Raw genomic sequence first — 18,249 nt, forward strand, 5'->3', positions numbered from 1 at the left:
ATATTCCTTCCCTTCCTTCCCTTCCTTCGGAATGCACTGTATTCAGAACTCTTCATCCTTGGAAGAAGCAAGTCGCAGTTCTATCTGTCTCCTTTTCTGCACTTCCAACGTTTTTGAAAAAACAACCACACTGGTTTTCTGTGTTTGTTTTCCACTTGGTCATCTATTGTCTGCAGTTTTTAATGCAAGAAGCTGGGCAGTGGCGGTGCACACCTTTGATCCCAGGAGGATCTCAGATTTCTAGAGCAGGCTGGTCCACAGGGCCAAGTTCCAGAACATCCAGGCTTACACAGAGAAACTCTGTTTTATAGCCATGTTTTGTTTTGTTTTGTTTTTGTTTTGTTTTGTTTTCTGGAACTGGGGACCGAACCCAGGGCCTTGTGCTTGCTAGGCAAGCGCTCTACCACTGAGCTAAATCCCCAACCGAGAAACTCTGTTTTAAAAACAAAACAAAATAAACAAAAGCAAAAGATGACGGGAGACTATCCACTAAATACAGTAGTCTTATTAATCTTTCTAGATTTAGCCTTTCCATACTTAGGTTTTGTGTATTTCTTTCATATATTATTCTCCTTTGGCTTCTCTGTCTCCGTGGTTCTCCTACCCATTCATTCATTCATTCATTCCTGAGCTCCAGACACAACATTTTAACTGCCTGTTGGACACCATTACTTTGAGTAGTACATAAAACATGCCATGTTGAAAGCCAAATTTCCTTTTTTCTTGTCCTCTACCTTCCTACCAGAAAGTCCCTCCCCTTCTTTGGCTGATGGCACTGTTTTTCAGAGCCACGTAACTCAGAGTCCATCTTTACTTTGCCTCCTACCCATAGCTCTCATAACCCAAACCCTCTTCCTTTCCCCCACTTTCTATTCTCCCGAACCTTTCCCTGATGGTTTTCTCACCTTCCTGGTTGCTGACACCAGACACTTCCCTGAAGCATTCACATTCAAATCATTTACTCCCGCCAAAGCTTGAAATGACTGACCATTCCCCAGAGAATAAAGTCTGAGCTAACAGGAACAGAATTCCTTACCATTTGGACTTAAGCCTCACTTTACCTGTGTACCTCTACCCAGCCTACCCACCCCCAAATATTACCTTATAGACAAGGGCTGTGGTAGCTGGAAATTTTATACCACCAACTTCTGTTCATGAGGTTACTTTTGAATTAATGAGACTAGTCACCAAGTCTACTTAATTGAATTTCTGTTCATAGCCTAAGTCATGAAATTGTACTCATGATCTATGTTCTCAGCCACTTGTTAGAATTAACTGGTCCTTCCTTGGTATCATTGCCACCTTTATATCTGATACTCATTTCATTTTACCTAACTGTTACAGTTAAAAATTAAAATGTTAATCGCTCACATGTAATTAAAATTCTTTGAAGACACAAAACAGGCATTATAACTCTCAAACTATTTTGTACAGGATAGAAACTTTTGTTTTCTGGTTTTTTTGTTTTGTTTTGTTTTTTTTTTTTTGACATGGTCTTATTTATCCCAGGCTGACTTTGAATTTATTCTGTAGCTAAGGATGACTGAACTTCCTACCCTCTGTATTTGTGTGGTAAGATTACAGGTATGCACCACCATGCCTTTCCCCCTTCTTCCCCCGCTTCATGTGGTACTAGGGATTGGACTCAGGGCTTCCTGGATGCTGGGCAAGCATTCTACCCACTGAGCTACGCCTCCAGCCCCCAAGCTAGAAACATTTTCCATGGGATTACCTTGACTAGATAAAATTTGAAAGCTCAAAGGTACACAGTAGAGTTTTTCTCTGTAACTTGTTGCATTCTAAAGTACACTTGCCATTTTCTAATCTAAACTGTAGCAGTCCCCGTGAGGTAGTAGACTATAGAAAAGAAAAGCATAAGCTTCAGCATGGTGTAACTGAAAGTGGAATGGGGGAAATTGCTAAAACAGTTTTCTGACTCAAAATTTTTTTCTTTTCAGAGAGACACATCTCAATTCAAAGGCGGCTTGCTGATCTGGAGAAGTTAGCTTTTGGGACTGAAGGAGATGTTGACTCTGCCAGTTCATTGAACTCAGATAATCTGGGTACAGGTATTTCTGTGTTTGGGGACACACATACAGGCACACACAGGCACAGGGCACGTGCACAGATGCATGCACAGACACCAAGATGCATGTGTGTGCACACATATACACTCACATACACACTGAATTTCTATTTTACCCCTTTTGATTTCTTTAGCTAAGGTGCCATATCTTTTTAATTGTCATTTTCCATTTTTTATTTTTATTTTGAGACATTCCTTCAACTTCTAACAGGTCATCATTTTTCAGCTTATGAAAACAGTTTGTTAAGAATAAATCTGAAGTAGAACTAGTCAAATAATCATTTTCATAGTTAACAGTTTCATAGTTAAGGACTCTGTTGCTATAAGGTGGTAATTGAATTAGCACAAATTTTGGATATCCTAAAACAGTGCTTTAAATAGCATAGCTGGGACTGGAGAGGTGGCTCAGTGGTTTCGAGCACTGGCTGCTTTTCCAGAGGACCGAGGTTCAATTCCTAGCACCCATATGATGGGTCACAGCCATTCCTCCAGTGCCAGGTGATCCAACACCCTCCTCTAGCCACTGTAGGCACCAGGCAGTGCACAGACATCCGTGCAGGTAAAACATGCACACTTAGAATAAAAATAAGTAACGTAGCAGTTAACATCCCCAGCATAAAAGGGCGGCAGCATAATTGGTATACTCCACTGTCCTGCCTCTGCTATTCGTTTTCCCCCTTCTCCCTCCCCCTTCCCCCCTTTTTCCCCCCCTTTCTCTCTCTCTCCCCCTCCCCCTCTTTCTCTCTCTCTCTCCCCCTCCCCCTTTGACATGCATGTCAAAGGCAGTCCTTCCATGTGAGTTTCCAACTAAGGCTGTCCCTTAGTGAGTGCCTTTACCCACTGAGCCACCTCCTGCCCCGCTCTGCTAATCTAAACACTTATGTCTATACAAAAATTAATTATACTTGTATTCTATATATGAAGGATTTATTTATTGAATTAACAATATCATTATTGATTTGTTATTTCTGTATATTTTGTTGCTTTAAGCTTAAATTTGAGGCTTTAATTTTTATTTGTTTACCTGCTTATTGGTGGGGGCAGGGCAGCAAGCAGTGTGTGGGTCCCGGGCATTGGACACAGGTTATCACACTTGGCAGCAAGTAGATGTCTTTACTACTGGGCCATCATGCTAGCCTGAGATTTTAACTCTTGAACACATTACCAGAATTATTATTTAAAGTGTACTATATTGCTGAGTTAATGCTCTATTTTGATGACCCATATCGATTTTTTTTTTCTTCAGAGATACTTCATAAGTAAGGAAAACATGAAGGAAGTAATTCAGAAATTCAGGGTGTGGTGGTTTCACCAGGTCCCTGCTCTCAGAATAGCAATGTATTGCATTTTGTCTTCTGTTTTTCTTACCCAGTCTTTCGGCTGCTGTTGTCCCTGCCAGAGTAGTAGGGAAATAGCACAGCAGACACTCAGGCACCTCTCCCCAGCCCCTGCCCTTCTAGAAATGCCATATTGCTGGTTTTCCACTCTAAGGTGCTGAGTGGTGATCTCTCTAGCAAAAGTTTAGCTGAAGGGAATCTCGCTTTTTGAACTTCTTGGTTCCTACTAGAAACAGCTGTCATCTGCTAGACACAGATCACCGAGTTTCAAAGCTAAAAATAGCCAATGTTTAAATGCTGCAGTTCTCATGAAGGACATCCAGGATCAGAAACAAGTGTTTTCTTCTTACAGTTAAAAAGCCTTTATCTAAGGAAGGGGTGATAAATGTATGGGGAGGCTCCCTTTTACTGTGTGGCTGATGCAGGCATTCACAGCTAATGGTCTGTGCTTTTTCTTCCTTTTAAGAAAACATTCAAACTTGCCCGCTGTGTCCTAAGGAAAAGTTCAGAGCTTACAGCAGTCATAAACTTCGTCGACACCTTCAGAATTTACATTGGAAAATCTCAGTTGAATTTGAAGGTTAGTGTTTTTCTGCTTACCTAAGAGTCATGTATGTGAATTGTACATTTGTTACTAGCTTTGGAATGTTATTGTAAGCATAGTCAAGTATTTTCACTTTATATTATGATGATTTAATGTCCCCACTCAATGTATTTGATAAGATAGCATGCAGCTGTGTAGGCAGTAAACATGACATTTAGTTCAGTAGGCATTTATTAGACATCTGTGACTGTGATATATTGGGCACTCTGACCTGGGAGTCCCTGTTGCTTTTTTAACAATGCTTTAGTAATCTTGTAGGACAGCTACTGTTTCACCTATAATTTTAAAGACAAAGTAATTGTAGAAAAGCAAGAAAATTTAAAAATTGGATATTAATATTAGAAAAAAGTCAATAGTTGGAAATTTCAGCATGTTGGTAGAATATAAGACAAATATTCAGAATTACAGCCTTTACTATAGATAAATGGAAATTATTAAAAATTCACTGCTATGATGACAAAAATGATGTAATTCACGTTGAGAGCCAGCGAGGTATCACAGTTTCTGTGGGAAAAGATAACGCTTCATCTTTTACGTTTTAAATACACACATTTATTTCTCGTAAGTGTCTTAGCAATAAAATTACCAATAGACAAGAGTAGAGACGGTGATAGATGTGTGAGGTATTCATTCACAGTGTTCTTGGTGACAAAAACTCAGAATTAAAAGGAATATTGACTATACTGTGGGATGTGTGTGTGTGTGTATGATATGCATATGTATACATATATATCATGTGGCCACTTAAAAGAATACATTCTACTTATTGTAGCAAACATTGAAGCTTTTATTTCCACAGTAAACTACAGTCTTAGAAAGATTCTATTGCTGTGATAAAACACCATGACCAAAAGCAACTTGGAGAGGACAGAGTTTTTTCATCTTACAACTTGTAGTCCATCATGCAGGGAAGTCAGGGCAGAAGCTCGAGAGTAACCCGAGGCAGAGGCCACGGAGGGTGCTTTGCTCCTGATAGCTTGTTCAGTCTGCCTTCTTATAGCACCCAGGCACCACCTATAATGAGCCACGTCAGTCAGTCGAGAAAATGCCCTATAGGCCAATCCAGTGAGAACATTTCTCATTTGTGGTTCCCTCTTCCAAAATGACTTTAGGTTGACATAAACTAGCCAGCATAGCCACTAATGAAAGTAGCAATCTATGGGGCAGATTTTTTTAATATTCCATTTGTATAAAACTGAAAGTCCTCCCCTCAAGAAAAACCTCTGAATACCTAATCTAATACATAAATATGTATGGAAATATGTACATACACACACACACACACACACACACACACACTCTTTCTTAGACATGTGTATCCATACACACTCGTATATAGTTTGGTGAGGTAGAAGTTGTTGACTGTGTGGACCAGTCAACATCCTCTCACTGAGTTAATGATTACCTGGGATGGAAAAGACATTTTCTTTAGTAGTTCAGCCACTAGTAAGGTGCCTATGCTTCTGAAACCAACCCTCACCTACCCTCCTATAAATAACAGTGAAACTCACCGGATCATAAGTCTTTTTTCAAAGAGACTTGAAAGTAGAAGCCAGTCTGGTTGGGCGGAGGCCAGGGGACCAGCAGGAGTGGGTGGAGACGAGATATGATAGTTTTTGTCATAGTTAACAGGTACTAAAGCAACTGACAATAGTTTAAAGGGAGATAATGCAGAAGGAATGAGTAATGTGAGGAAAGCCGCAAATGCTTGGGTTTGGGACTGGAGTAACTAGAGAAATGGAGTTGCCCCTTATTGAGCCAGTGGCAACTACAGTCAAAAATACGGAAAGTAGGCCAGGACCAGCTTTAGGCATAAGCCGTGATGCCTCAACGTGAAGACATCCAATATCCTGTAAGCCTATGAATGTGAAGCTTAAGGGAACGGTTGGCGCTAGAGACACACATTTTGAAGATGTTAGAATATGGGCAGTGTTTAAAGCCATGAGATTTAACAAGATAAACTTGAGTATATGTATCAGTAGAAAAAAGCCAGCCAGAGCTGCATCCTTGGGCAATACACAGTGGGAGAAATGATGTAAAGTGTCAGAGTACAGGGGAGATAAGCTACAGGCTTTTGAGTTGGGGAGACTAGAGCTCATTTTGTAAGCATAAGAAAAGTAAAGAGAATTGACTTAGGAAAATGTATAGGGCGTGAGATATAGCTCAGTGCTAGAGTAGTTCCTTATGTAGATAGCTCTAGAATTTATCCCTTAAAATACCCAACAAGAAGAGAGGAGGACAGGTGGGGGAGGAGGGGAGGGGAGGGGAGGGGAGGGGAGAGGAGGGGAGAAAGAAAACTGAAGAAAAATAATATGGGAGCACAGACTGACTTTAACTAGTTCCATAGCTAAGAATGACATTCTCCTACCTCTGCCTCCCAAGTGCAGGGTTTACAGGCTACACAATACCCAGTATTTTGAGAAATGAATTTTGAGATAACCAATAATCAATTAAAATTCCTTAACAAGCATTTAGAATTAGAGGTCTTAGCATCAAGAATAAGATAGGCACTAATACTGTAACTTGAGATTCCTTCCCATAAGAGATCCTTGAAACCATAAAAAATTAAAGTTGTCAGAGAAAAAAAGAACATAGCCACCATCCAATCCAAATAATCAACACCCAAAACTAAAAATAATAAATTCAAAAATAAAGTAAAAAGATTTTAAAGGTGGGAAGAAAGCAAGGTTATCTGCTATGGTTAGTGTAAAAGCATGAAGCAAAGAAAATGAGCTTCGAGAAGTTAAATGACTTAAAGAACAAGCCATCTCTTCAAAGCTACAATTTGAACACAGTCTCCTATCTGTTTATACTGATATATCTGTCTCATTTATAAGACAAATGTTCTTCAAGTAATTATAATGTTATAAATAGAATAATAATCCTAATTATTCTTTTTTTCTTTTTGAGACAGGATTTCATTATACAGCCCTGGCTGACCTGGAACTCACTATGTAGATCAAGCTGGCCTTGAACTCACAAAACTGTACCTATCTGCCTCTACTTTCTGAATGCTGGCATTAAAGGCATGTGCCAGCACACCCGGTGACCCTAATTATTGCTAGAGAAGTAGAAGTTAACCTGCAGCACTCAGTGCCAGTGGGTTGTGTGATGAGTAATGGTAACCATCAGTAGGCTGTGTGATGAGTAATGGCAACCATCAGTAGGCTATATGATGAGTACTAGTAACCATCAGTAGGCTGTGTCCTGAGTAATGGTAACCATCAGTAGGCTGTGTGATGAGTAATGGTAACCATCAGTAGGTAGGCTGTGTGATGAGTAATGGTAACCATCAGTAGGTAGGCTGTGTGATGAGTAATGGTAACCATCAGTAGGCTGTGTGATGAGTAATGGTAACCATCAGTAGGCTGTGTGATGAGTAATGGTAACCATCAGTAGGCTGTGTCCTGAGTAATGGTAACCATCAGTAGGCTATATGATGAGTACTAGTAATCATCAGTAGGCTGTGTCCTGAGTAATGGTAACCATCAGTAGGCTGTGTCCTGAGTAATGGTAACCATCAGTAGGCTGTGTCCTGAGTAATGGTAACCATCAGTAGGCTGTGTCCTGAGTAATGGTAACCATCAGTAGGCTGTGTGATGAGTAATGGTAACCATCAGTAGGCTATATGATGAGTACTAGTAACCATCAGTAGGCTGTGTGATGAGTAATGGTAACCATCAGTAGGCTGTGTGATGAGTAATGGTAACCATCAGTAGGCTGTGTGATGAGTAATGGTAATCATCAGTAGGCTGTGTGATGAGTAATGGTAACCATCAGTAGGCTGTGTGATGAGTAATGGTAACCATCAGTAGGCTATATGATGAGTAATGGTAACCATCAGTAGGCTATATGATGAGTACTAGTAACCATCAGTAGGCTGTGTGATGAGTAATGGTAACCATCAGTAGGCTGTGTCCTGAGTAATGGTAACCATCAGTAGGCTGTGTCCTGAGTAATGGTAACCATCAGTAGGCTGTGTGATGAGTAATGGTAACCATCAGTAGGCTGTGTCCTGAGTAATGGTAACCATCAGTAGGCTGTGTCCTGAGTAATGGTAACCATCAGTAGGCTGTGTGATGAGTACTAGTAACCATCAGTAGGCTGTGTGATGAGTAATGGTAACCATCAGTAGGCTGTGTGATGAGTAATGGTAACCATCAGTAGGCTGTGTGATGAGTAATGGTAACCATCAGTAGGTAGGCTGTGTGATGAGTAATGGTAACCATCAGTAGGTAGGCTGTGTGATGAGTAATGGTAACCATCAGTAGGCTGTGTGTGAGTAATGGTAACCATCAGTAGGCTGTGTGATGAGTAATGGTAACCATCAGTAGGTAGGCTGTGTGATGAGTAATGGTAACCATCAGTAGGCTGTGTGATGAGTAATGGTAACCATCAGTAGGCTGTGCGTGAGTAATGGTAACCATCAGTAGGCTGTGTGTGAGTAATGGTAACCATCAGTAGGCTGTGTGTGAGTAATGGTAACCATCAGTAGGCTGTGTGATGAGTAATGGTAACCATCAGTAGGCTATATGATGAGTACTAGTAACCATCAGTAGGCTGTGTGATGAGTAATAGTAACCATCAGTAGGCTGTGTGATGAGTAATGGTAACCATCAGTAGGCTGTGTGTGAGTAATGGTAACCATCAGTAGGCTGTGTGATGAGTAATGGTAACCATCAGTAGGCTGTGTGTGAGTAATGGTAACCATCAGTAGGCAGGCTGTGTGATGAGTAATGGTAACCATCAGTAGGCTGTGTGTGAGTAATGGTAACCATCAGTAGGCTGTGTGTGAGTAATGGTAACCATCTGGCCATTCCCGTTCCAGGCTCCAGGATGTGCATCTGTCACTTAGCGTGCCGGCCAGTGAAGCCAACAATTGTTGGAGAGCAGGTAACAGACCCTAGATCCTTATCTTCACATTTAGTTGACTTTAAAGAGCACAACTTTTATTTGCTTTAAAACTGTACTTTGCCAAAGACCAAGAATCTATTGGTTTAAAATTAAAATGTACATGTTTAGCAATATGGTTCCTACTCTTGTGTAGAATACACAGAACCTCATATTCACTATGTAGCTGAGGGTAACCTTGAACTCCTGACCCTCCCGCCCTTACCAAGGGCTGAAATGATAGGCATGTGCCATGACTTCCATTTATACAGTATTGGGAGTTGAACACAGGCTTGTGCCTGTTCATCAGGTACTCTACCATCTGCTCTACACCGGTACCCCCGTTTCCTTTCAAATACTTAGCTCAGTGCACAGAGAAAATACTGTTGATCTTCTCTCTTTTTTTCCACTCTATTTTATGTGTGTTGGTTCTTTGCCTGCCTGTGTGTCTGTCCCGCTTCCATGCCCAGTACCCATTGAGGTCTGAAGAGGGCATCAGCTCCCCTGGAACTCAAGTAACACAGGTTTGGCTGTAGGCTACCATGTAGGTGATAGGAACCAAACCTGGGTGCTGCAGCCACTGTTTTTACCTGCTAAGCCACCTCTCCAACTCTCATTTTATAGTTCTTTATTTCAGTTCCACAAATTATTATTATGCTCAAAATGAAAATTATCCATTAATTAAGATGAAATTTTTAAATAGATAATTTTTTGCTTTAGTAATCAATTTTGATGAAGGCCCTTCTGATATCTGAGAGCTACCTTCATTTTTCAGTTTCATATTCTCTTTCCCTCTGTTTAAATTTAACTAACCAGTCAAGAGCCTGAAGTTTTTTGTTTGACTCTTGATTTTTGAGGTGGTGTCTCAATATGCAGCATTGAACTTACTCTATAGGCCGGGATGAAGTGCATATCTTTATTACTAAGATCTGTTTGGCCGGCCTGGAGAGATGGCTCAGGGTTAAGAGCACTGACTGCTCTTCCAGAGGTCCTGAGTTCAATGCCCAGTAACCACATGGTGGCTCACAACCATCTGTAATGGGATCCAATGCCCTCTTCTGGTGTGTCTGAAGAGAATGACAGTGTACTCACATATAATTAATTAATCTTTAAAAAAAAAAAAGATCAGTTTGACCAATAGGGAATACAATCTGTGAAACTGTTTTAGTGATGCTATCCAGAAAGCAGTTTGTTAAATTCTGTATGTGGATAGTATGTTTGTGTGTGTTTCTCCGTGTGCATGTATATGTAGAGGTCAGAGTTTGACATTGGTGTCTGCTTCTGTCATACCCCACCTTATTTGTTGAGACAGAGTCTTTGACTGAACCTGGACCTAAATGATTCAGCCAGGCTGGCTGGTGGCCTTTCATCACTAAGGATCTACCTGACTGTACCTCCCTGTACTAGGATTAGAGTAGCACACCAACATACTGGCTTTTCAGGTGCTAGGGATCCAAGCTCAGGTCTGCATGCTTGCACTGCGAGCTTTCTACCCTCAGAGCCATTTCCCTAGTTTCCTATTGGATCCTCATTGTTAATTTCTCTTTTGAATCTTTCTTTCGTCCTTTCTCTCTCTTTCTAATAATCAAATGTGAGACAGAACTTATTCCTTGAGCTGTACGTGTGATCCCAGAGCTTAGCACTTGCCCAGCATGAATGACGTGAAAGCACAGCAGAGACTGCCCAGGTGTTTTTGAATACAACCGCCATTTATTTTAAGAAACAATGGAGTGTTTTGATTATCTGTACTTGCTGTGTGTCACATAAGTAGGAGGTGCCAGCACTAAAGACCTAAAAACTAATGAAGAACCACTGGGGTGGAATAGTCTATGTCCAGCTATAAGAAATAGGAAGCTAGGAACTTTTTAAGTGCTTGTGTATGTGTGTGCACACATTCAGAGCGAGAGAGAGCATGCTCTTCCACAGCACACCTGTCTAGGCTGAAGGACAACTTTCGGGAGTCAATTCTCTCCCTCCACCACGGATTCCAAAGATCAAACTCAAGTAACGAGGCTTGCAGGGCAAATATCTTACCTGCACCATCTTGCCCACAGCCCACATTCCTGAAAACAGAGTTCTCATTGTGTACCTTATATTCAAATGGGATACTAGACCGGGCATGAGAGTGTCCATCTGTTTCCACAGTCACAGATTTGGTAACTTAAATCTGTCATGGTCATATCTTGAAATTGGGTTTGGTAGAATATTTATACCAAGAAGTCTACAAATCCTTCAGATCAGGACTTATTTTCTAAGAACACCAGCTAAGCTTAGCAGTAGCAGGACTGTTAACCTCATCCCATCAGTAAGTGTAAAATCATAGTACAGCCATTTACTGAACAGAAGAAAGGGAAGAACTACATAAGCTGATTTGTGGCCTGCGTAACAAAGCGTATAGAAGTCTAGCTAGTGAAGTCCTCCTTTCAAAGATAGCCAGGGAATTACCGTCAGCTTTTACACTGTTACGTCCACTCAGTAACATACTGCAGCGTGAAACTTGCGTTTGTTCCCTTAGTAGCCTGTCTAAATCAAATGCTCTATTTGATAGATATCCAGTAAATTGGGAGCCCATTATCACTGCATCATTTGTTCAGCTACAATCACCAGAAGGACTGACATGCTAGGACATGTTAAACGCCATGTGAACAAAGGAGAAACTAAATCCAGGTACATTTCTGGTAAGTTAAGTGATGTCATTAACATATTAATAATTAGGTCTTTAAACAACATGGCCTAGTTATTCTTTTTAGACAGATAAACAAGTCAAGGATATAATTATTTTTCTGAATTATACATGTCTTATTTTTTTAATATTTAAGGTATATGTGCATATGTTTTTACATCAGTATTCCATTTGAGTTTGTGGCTAAAGGATTGTAATATATACTATTATGAGAAAATGGGGTTCATGAGGTTGTTAATGTGTAGAAGTCCTTCTGTGCATGCCTGAGAGCCAAGTTCCATCCCTGGATCCACAAGGTGGCAGGGAAATTGACTCCCACGGCTGTTCTGACGCTCTATATGTTCAGAAAACACTGATATTATTATTCAGCCAGCTAACAGAAAGCAAGCATATAAATCCTCAATTTCTATAATATTATAAGACACTCCATGGCCAACCTGTGACAGCATAATGTATACTTAATAAATCATAAAAATATCTTAGGATCCTGTGCTATCTGGTGGTATTGGGTCTTATAATACTGATATAGTGATATGGTACACAGTCAGAATTTCAGTGAATAAACTTCCTTGCACTTACCAAATACATATGAACTACACAACTCTTTGACACAAAGTGAATAAATTTGTCCTATGGTTTTGGTTTGGTTTGGTATAGCTACGAAACTATTTGCTTTTCACAAAATAATAAGGTTTCTTTTTAAAGAGTGTTGTGTTGGGTATTTAGCTTTTTTTCAGTTACCTTGTAATAATCTTTTTCTTCCATTTTAGCTTCTACCGCCAAATCATCTAATGAAGTTCTGAAGGAGACAGACACGGATATACAAGTTTTTCCTAACTACTCTATTCCTCAGAAAACAGACTCATATTTTAATCCCAAAATGAAACTAAATCGGTAAGGTAGATTGAAAATCATAATAGAGTTTTCAGATGTACCTCTCGTAACTTCTGTGTTCACATACATTAAGATTAAAATAATCTGGTTTAACGTTTTCTCAAAATGTTTCTTTTTTGTACCAACCCAGTTTTTCAGTCAGACTAAAATAAGCCCAACTTCATGTAATTAAACCTGGACAGATTGGCGGATAAGTTTTATTAAATATATGGATGCTTGTTAACTAGAATTCAGTTAGATTCATAGTTTAACAAACTGTTGATTTGGGAATGTATACTAAGTAGATAAGTATGTTCAAAATCCAACAGAGAGAAAAGTTACTCCCTTCTTTCTAGTCAGATCATATTCTGTACGCTGGCTGCTTTGGCTGAGGAACGAAAACCGTTGGAGTGTTTAGATGCCTTTGGAGCCACTGGTAAGTAAAAAAAAATTAATTTTTTTTTTTTTCCAAATTTTGACCAGATGGATGTCTGTGTATCAAATGCAGTACCATCAGAGGCCAGAAGAGGGCACCAGATCCCCTGGAACTGGAGTTAGAGATGACTGTGAGCCACAGTGTGGGTGCTCGAATTTAGCCCCGGTCCTCTGGGAAAGCAGCCAGTGCTCTTAACTTATAGGCCATTTTTTCCAGTCCCTATATAATGTCTTTTTGTAGAAAACTTAAAAGAAATATAACAAAATATAAGGATATCACATCTAACAAAATTTTTTCGTGAGCCATACATGGTGGCACATGTCTTTAATCATCCCAGCACTCAGAAGACAGAGGCAGGCAGATCTCTGTGAGTCTAAGGCCAGCCTGGCCTACACAGTAAATTCCAGAATGGCTGGAGCTACAGAGTGAGTTCCTAACCAAAAAAAAAAAGAAAAGAAAAAAAAAAAATCCAGGAAAAGAAAAATTAAGATCCAAGGTAAGATTTTCTGATTATTTTTAATGAAATTTTTCAAAAAGATTCTCTACAAAAGTAAAGAGTATAATGAATGAATTCTTCCTATGTGTCACTTCAGTTCAGATTTCATCAGATTTCATACATTAGTCTCTTTAGTCAAATTAGTTTAAAACAAACGCTGGACATAGTATTTTATATAAATAATTAAATTGGATTGCTTAAAAAATAAGACTTTTCCCCACTGAGGCAAAGTATCGATGTGTGGCTTTCACCTCCTTGAACTCTTGATTCCCCCCACGCTGAGATTACAGCTCTTTCTCCATACTCCGCTACAAGGAGTTTTTTTAAACTTATATGAATACGCTGTAACTGTCTTCAGACACACCAGAAGAGGGCATCAGATCTCACTACAAATGGCTGTGAGCCACCATGTGGTTGCTGGGAATTGAACTCAGGACCTCTGGAAGAGCAGTCAGGGCTCTTAACGGCTGAGCCATCTCTCCAGCCCAGGATTGTTTTTAAAGTAAAGCTATAGTAACATTGTTATACCTCAAAAGTAAAGACTAATTCATTGATATCAACAATTATTTAGATATTTAAACAGTTTTAAAAATTCAGATCACAATCCAAAGTGTATGTATTTTCATTGTTCCAAATCCAAGTCTCTTCTTTTTTTGTTGTGTTCTTCTGAGACAGAGTCTTACTGTGTAGACTTGGCTGACCTAGAACTCACTATGTATCCAAGGCTGGCCCAAGCTCACAGAGATTCTGAATTCCACCTGCCTCTGCTGGGACTCAAAGGCATGCACCACCATGCCCAGCTAAGTCTCTTCTTAATATGGTCTCCTGTCATTTTGTATACACATGTATACATGAGAATTATTCATTGACATAATCAGTTTTTTGACATGTAGTTTCTGGCCATCTGGATTTTTATTGATTGTCTCGCCATGGCCTCTGTAACGTACTCCTATAGCCTGTATTTTTCAAATTGTTCTGATTCTCATGTGGCTCAGGCTGGCTTTGAACTGGCTATACGACTGAGTATGACCTTCAACTCCTGATTCTCTTACCTCTACTACCCAAGTACTGGGATTACAGGCATATGCTTACCATGTCTGATAGGAAGGGAAAAAATGTTTTGTGTTTTTTAAACAGGATGAAAGCCCAAGCTAGCCTTGAACTCACAGAGATCCATCTGCCTCTGCTCCGTAAGTGCTGGGATTAAAGATGTGCACCATCATACCTAGCCAGAACATTTTTCGTGAAGAATATTTGTTCACTATAATCAGGTGATAACTGATAACTCTTTTTTTGTATTTTTCACTTATTTCTGATTATTATGAGAGAGAGAATGTATGTATGTGTGTATGTATGTATATTCTGAAGACAACTTTGAAGAGTTAGACCCCTCATTCCGCCCTGGTTTCTGGGAATCAAGCTCAAGTAGTGTGGCTTTCAGGACAAGTGCTTTTTCCCTGCTGAACCAGCTCCTCACCCTCTCCATGCTTAGACACCATTGCCTGGCCTTCAGCAGTGTATGTTGTTTTGGCTTTCTAGGACCCAGTCTCCCTCTGTAGCTCAGGCTGGCCTAGAATTGCCTACGTAGCCCAAGCTGCCCTTGAGCTCCCGATCCTCTTGCTACGTCTCATGGTGCTAGGGTTCTAGCCATCGTGCCCATTGCTAGTCTTCACTGAAATTAAAATCATTTTTCTCAAAAGACTTAACAATAGAGAAAAGGAAATAGAAACAGAAATTTTCTGGAATGCCATTTGTGCTCATCCCATGTCTGCATAGAGACTAATGGAATTACACTCTTGGGACGTGTATACTGAGAGAGAAAGCATTTGTAAGATGCTGCTGATGTAGTTAGAGCATGGACTTTGGGGCTGGAGTCCCTGAGTTCAAGTCCTGACTTCATCACATGCTAGTTTATGACCCTAGGAAATTGTGTTTGACTTTTTCATGTATAAAAGTAAGGGTGCAGAGAATAGTATCTGCAGTATTGGAGATTTCAACCTCGATACAGTTAAAAGTCATCACAGCAGCACCTCTTACACAGGAAATGCCATAGAAGTGTTAGATTCCATCTTCACTGTTTTATTAGTAATGTAACCTTCGTTATCATCTTTAGTAATGTAGCCACTTAAAATGGCAGCAGTAATGAGGCAATCTTTTTAAGCTGAGCCATTTTAATGTGAACTTTGAATTCTTTTGTGTGTGTGTATGTGGTGTACATATGCATGTGTACATGTGCATGCATGTGTGTGGAGGCCAGAAGCCAACAATAGGTGTCCTTCTCAACCACTGTCTACCTTACTTGATAGTCCGGGTCTCTCACTGAACTTGGACGGAGCCCAGTGCTTTGACTAGACTGGCTCGCCAGCAAGCCCCAGGAATCCTATCTCCACCTCCCCAGAGTTTGGATTATAAATACTTATGGATATTAAAGACTAAAACGCACATCCTAATGCTTGTGCACAAGCATTTTACTGTTTTTATTCATTCCTTCCACTACTTTATTCCATATCAAATTAGGGTTATTGTAACCTGGGTTTGTGTGTGTGATTTTGTTCTGTTTTGGAACAGTGTGTCACTGTATTGCTCTGGCAGACTTAGAACTAACTCTTTGTATACCAGGCTAGTCTTGAACTCACAGACATCTGCTTTCTTCTCTCCCAAGTGCTAGGGTTAAAAGCATATCCCACCATGCCCAGCCTGACTTCTTTAACTTACAGCCTTTCCCATTCTATATCGACCGGCTTCATGGCAAGTCTATTGCAATGGCCTCTGTGTTTCCAGTCATTACCCACTGTGTCATACTTACCATTGCCTAACAGCCATTTCTCTGAGTTATTTATGGCGATGTTACTTCTCAGTCGAGAGAGAGCATGCGTCCGGAGTGCTCCACCACAGTTTAGTGTCACTTTCATAATATAATCCTTTCCTCAAACTTATTGCCATGTTTTTCTGTACACATTCTTTTAAAATATGCAACTAAAGTTGATTCCTCAAGAGGTTTATTAAACACTTTTATAAGCCACTGTATCTGGCAGCATTTCTATTTTGGCTTTTCAGCTATCATCTGGAAATCAGACATCCTGGACCAGCGTCATTAAAGTGGCTATCAGACAGCACAGTCACCACGACACTTTTCTTTTTAATTTACCTTGAAAATTGTTAGCAGTTATGTGACAGTCACTTTGCATGTTTGTTTCCCTAAAATGACATTCTTAGTACTTGTCCCACAGGTTTATTATGAGAGTGAAAGAAATTACATAAAGTCCATCACACAGTAGCTAAGATTTTATTTTCAGTTGTGAGGTTTCCTGTGAAGAGCATGTCAGTATTAATGATGGTGTGTTAGAAACCCCGTCAGTGGGGCTTACGTCACCATCTCCAGTTAGTAAATGTGCTCATGACCTTCCTAGTGGGCACTGCAGCCTGACTCTTACTGCACATGCAGTCATTCCTCTTACTTCCCAGTGGTGCGTGTGGATGCTGCTGGAGATGTGGGTCGGGAGGTCGCTTCTGCTCTACCTCACTTTATTACTGTGCACGTTACTGTGGGAGTGCACAGGTGTGGGAGGGACGCAGGACTCCGAGAGTTTGTTCTCTCCTTCCACCTCGTGTTCTGGGCTCAAAACCAGATTGCCCAGCTGCTCCAGGAACACTTCGGCCTCCTGAGCAGTCCCATTAGCCTGGAAGTTCTGTCCCATATTTATGGGAGCTAAGCATAGTGCCTGCCTATAATCCCTGCACACAGGAGACAGAGACAAGAGAATTAAGACTTCATGGCCAGCTGGAAGTGGTGGCAAATGTCTTGATCCCAACACTTGGGAGGCAGAGGCAGGTGGATCTCTGTGAGTTCAAGGCCATTAGTACCAAGATAGCCAGGACTATAATATTCCTCCAAAAAAAAGAGGAGGCAGCAGCGGCGGCCAGCCTGGGCTATCCAACAAGATCCTTGTTCAAAAAAACATTGTCTTTGTTTTTTTCTCTGGTGTTTGAGGGTAAACTTGAACAGCAAGTCTTTGGACTGTTAGCACACTCATAGCATACTGTACAAGGAAGTGTGTGGCAGGGGATGTCAGTGTGTGTGAGTGGCTGTGTGTGTTGCTTATAAAACACCTACCTTTTCAGTGATTAATTATAATTTAAATTTCTTTAATTTAAAGATTCATCTTCTTCCCTGTTTCTCCCAAGGAATAATGGGATTACAGTGGGCAAAGCACCTTGGAAATGCAGTCAAAGTTACAATTAATGACTTGAATGAAAACTCTGTGACTTTGATTCAGAAAAACTGCCACTTAAACAAATTGAAAGTGGTGGTAGACAGTGAGGAAAAGGAAGAGGGTGATGGTCTTGAAGACTGCAGCACTGCGGGGGACATCCAGGTGACCAGGATGGACGCCAATGTTCTGATGCACCTGAGATCTTTTGATTTTATGTAAGTGGAGAGCATTGGTCAGACACCCACAGAACAGATCTGCTGGAGGTGGATGCTTTAAAACTAAAGAAGCGTGTAGTGGTTTATTTTAATATAGGCCTGAGAAATCCAATAAAAACTTCAGACTTTCTAGGAATGGACTCTTCCTCTTAGGCTGATTCACTTCTGTGTGTTTGACATGTCATAGACTATTTAATATTTACTTTTAAAAGCTAAGTATTTAAAATAGATTTGCAAAGTACCTTTTTTCTCTCAATTTTCTAAGCAGTCAGTTCCTATTAGCCCAGGCTGTCCTCAAGTTGGAAATTCTCCTGCCTCCACCTCTTGAGAGCTGGGATTCACACCTGCCTTGCAAACCTTGAGTCCATGAAATGTTATCATGAGAAGTAATACGGTTCTAATCCAGCTCACTGAT

At 40.4% G+C, this 18,249-nt stretch overlaps 1 protein-coding gene across 16 annotated transcripts in view; it reads left to right on the forward strand.

The window, feature by feature from the left end:
* Positions 1-18,249, forward strand: part of Trmt1l (tRNA methyltransferase 1-like) — a 33,072-nt gene that overhangs the window by 3,001 nt on the left and 11,822 nt on the right. For 4 of the 16 annotated variants that reach the window (XM_087580815.1, XM_087580816.1, XM_087580819.1 and 1 more), the window contains exons 2-8: positions 1,959-2,069; positions 3,890-4,003; positions 8,856-8,920; positions 11,466-11,595; positions 12,371-12,494; positions 12,830-12,909; positions 17,591-17,834. In XM_087580815.1, the coding sequence (XP_087436941.1) occupies positions 1,959-2,069; positions 3,890-4,003; positions 8,856-8,920; positions 11,466-11,595; positions 12,371-12,494; positions 12,830-12,909; positions 17,591-17,834 (868 nt within the window). 16 annotated transcript variants of the gene reach the window in all.

Source organism: Rattus norvegicus, chromosome 13 (assembly GCF_021556685.1).
Source record: "Rattus norvegicus strain SHRSP/BbbUtx chromosome 13, alternate assembly SHRSP_T2T, whole genome shotgun sequence".
NCBI lineage: Eukaryota > Metazoa > Chordata > Mammalia > Rodentia > Muridae > Rattus > Rattus norvegicus.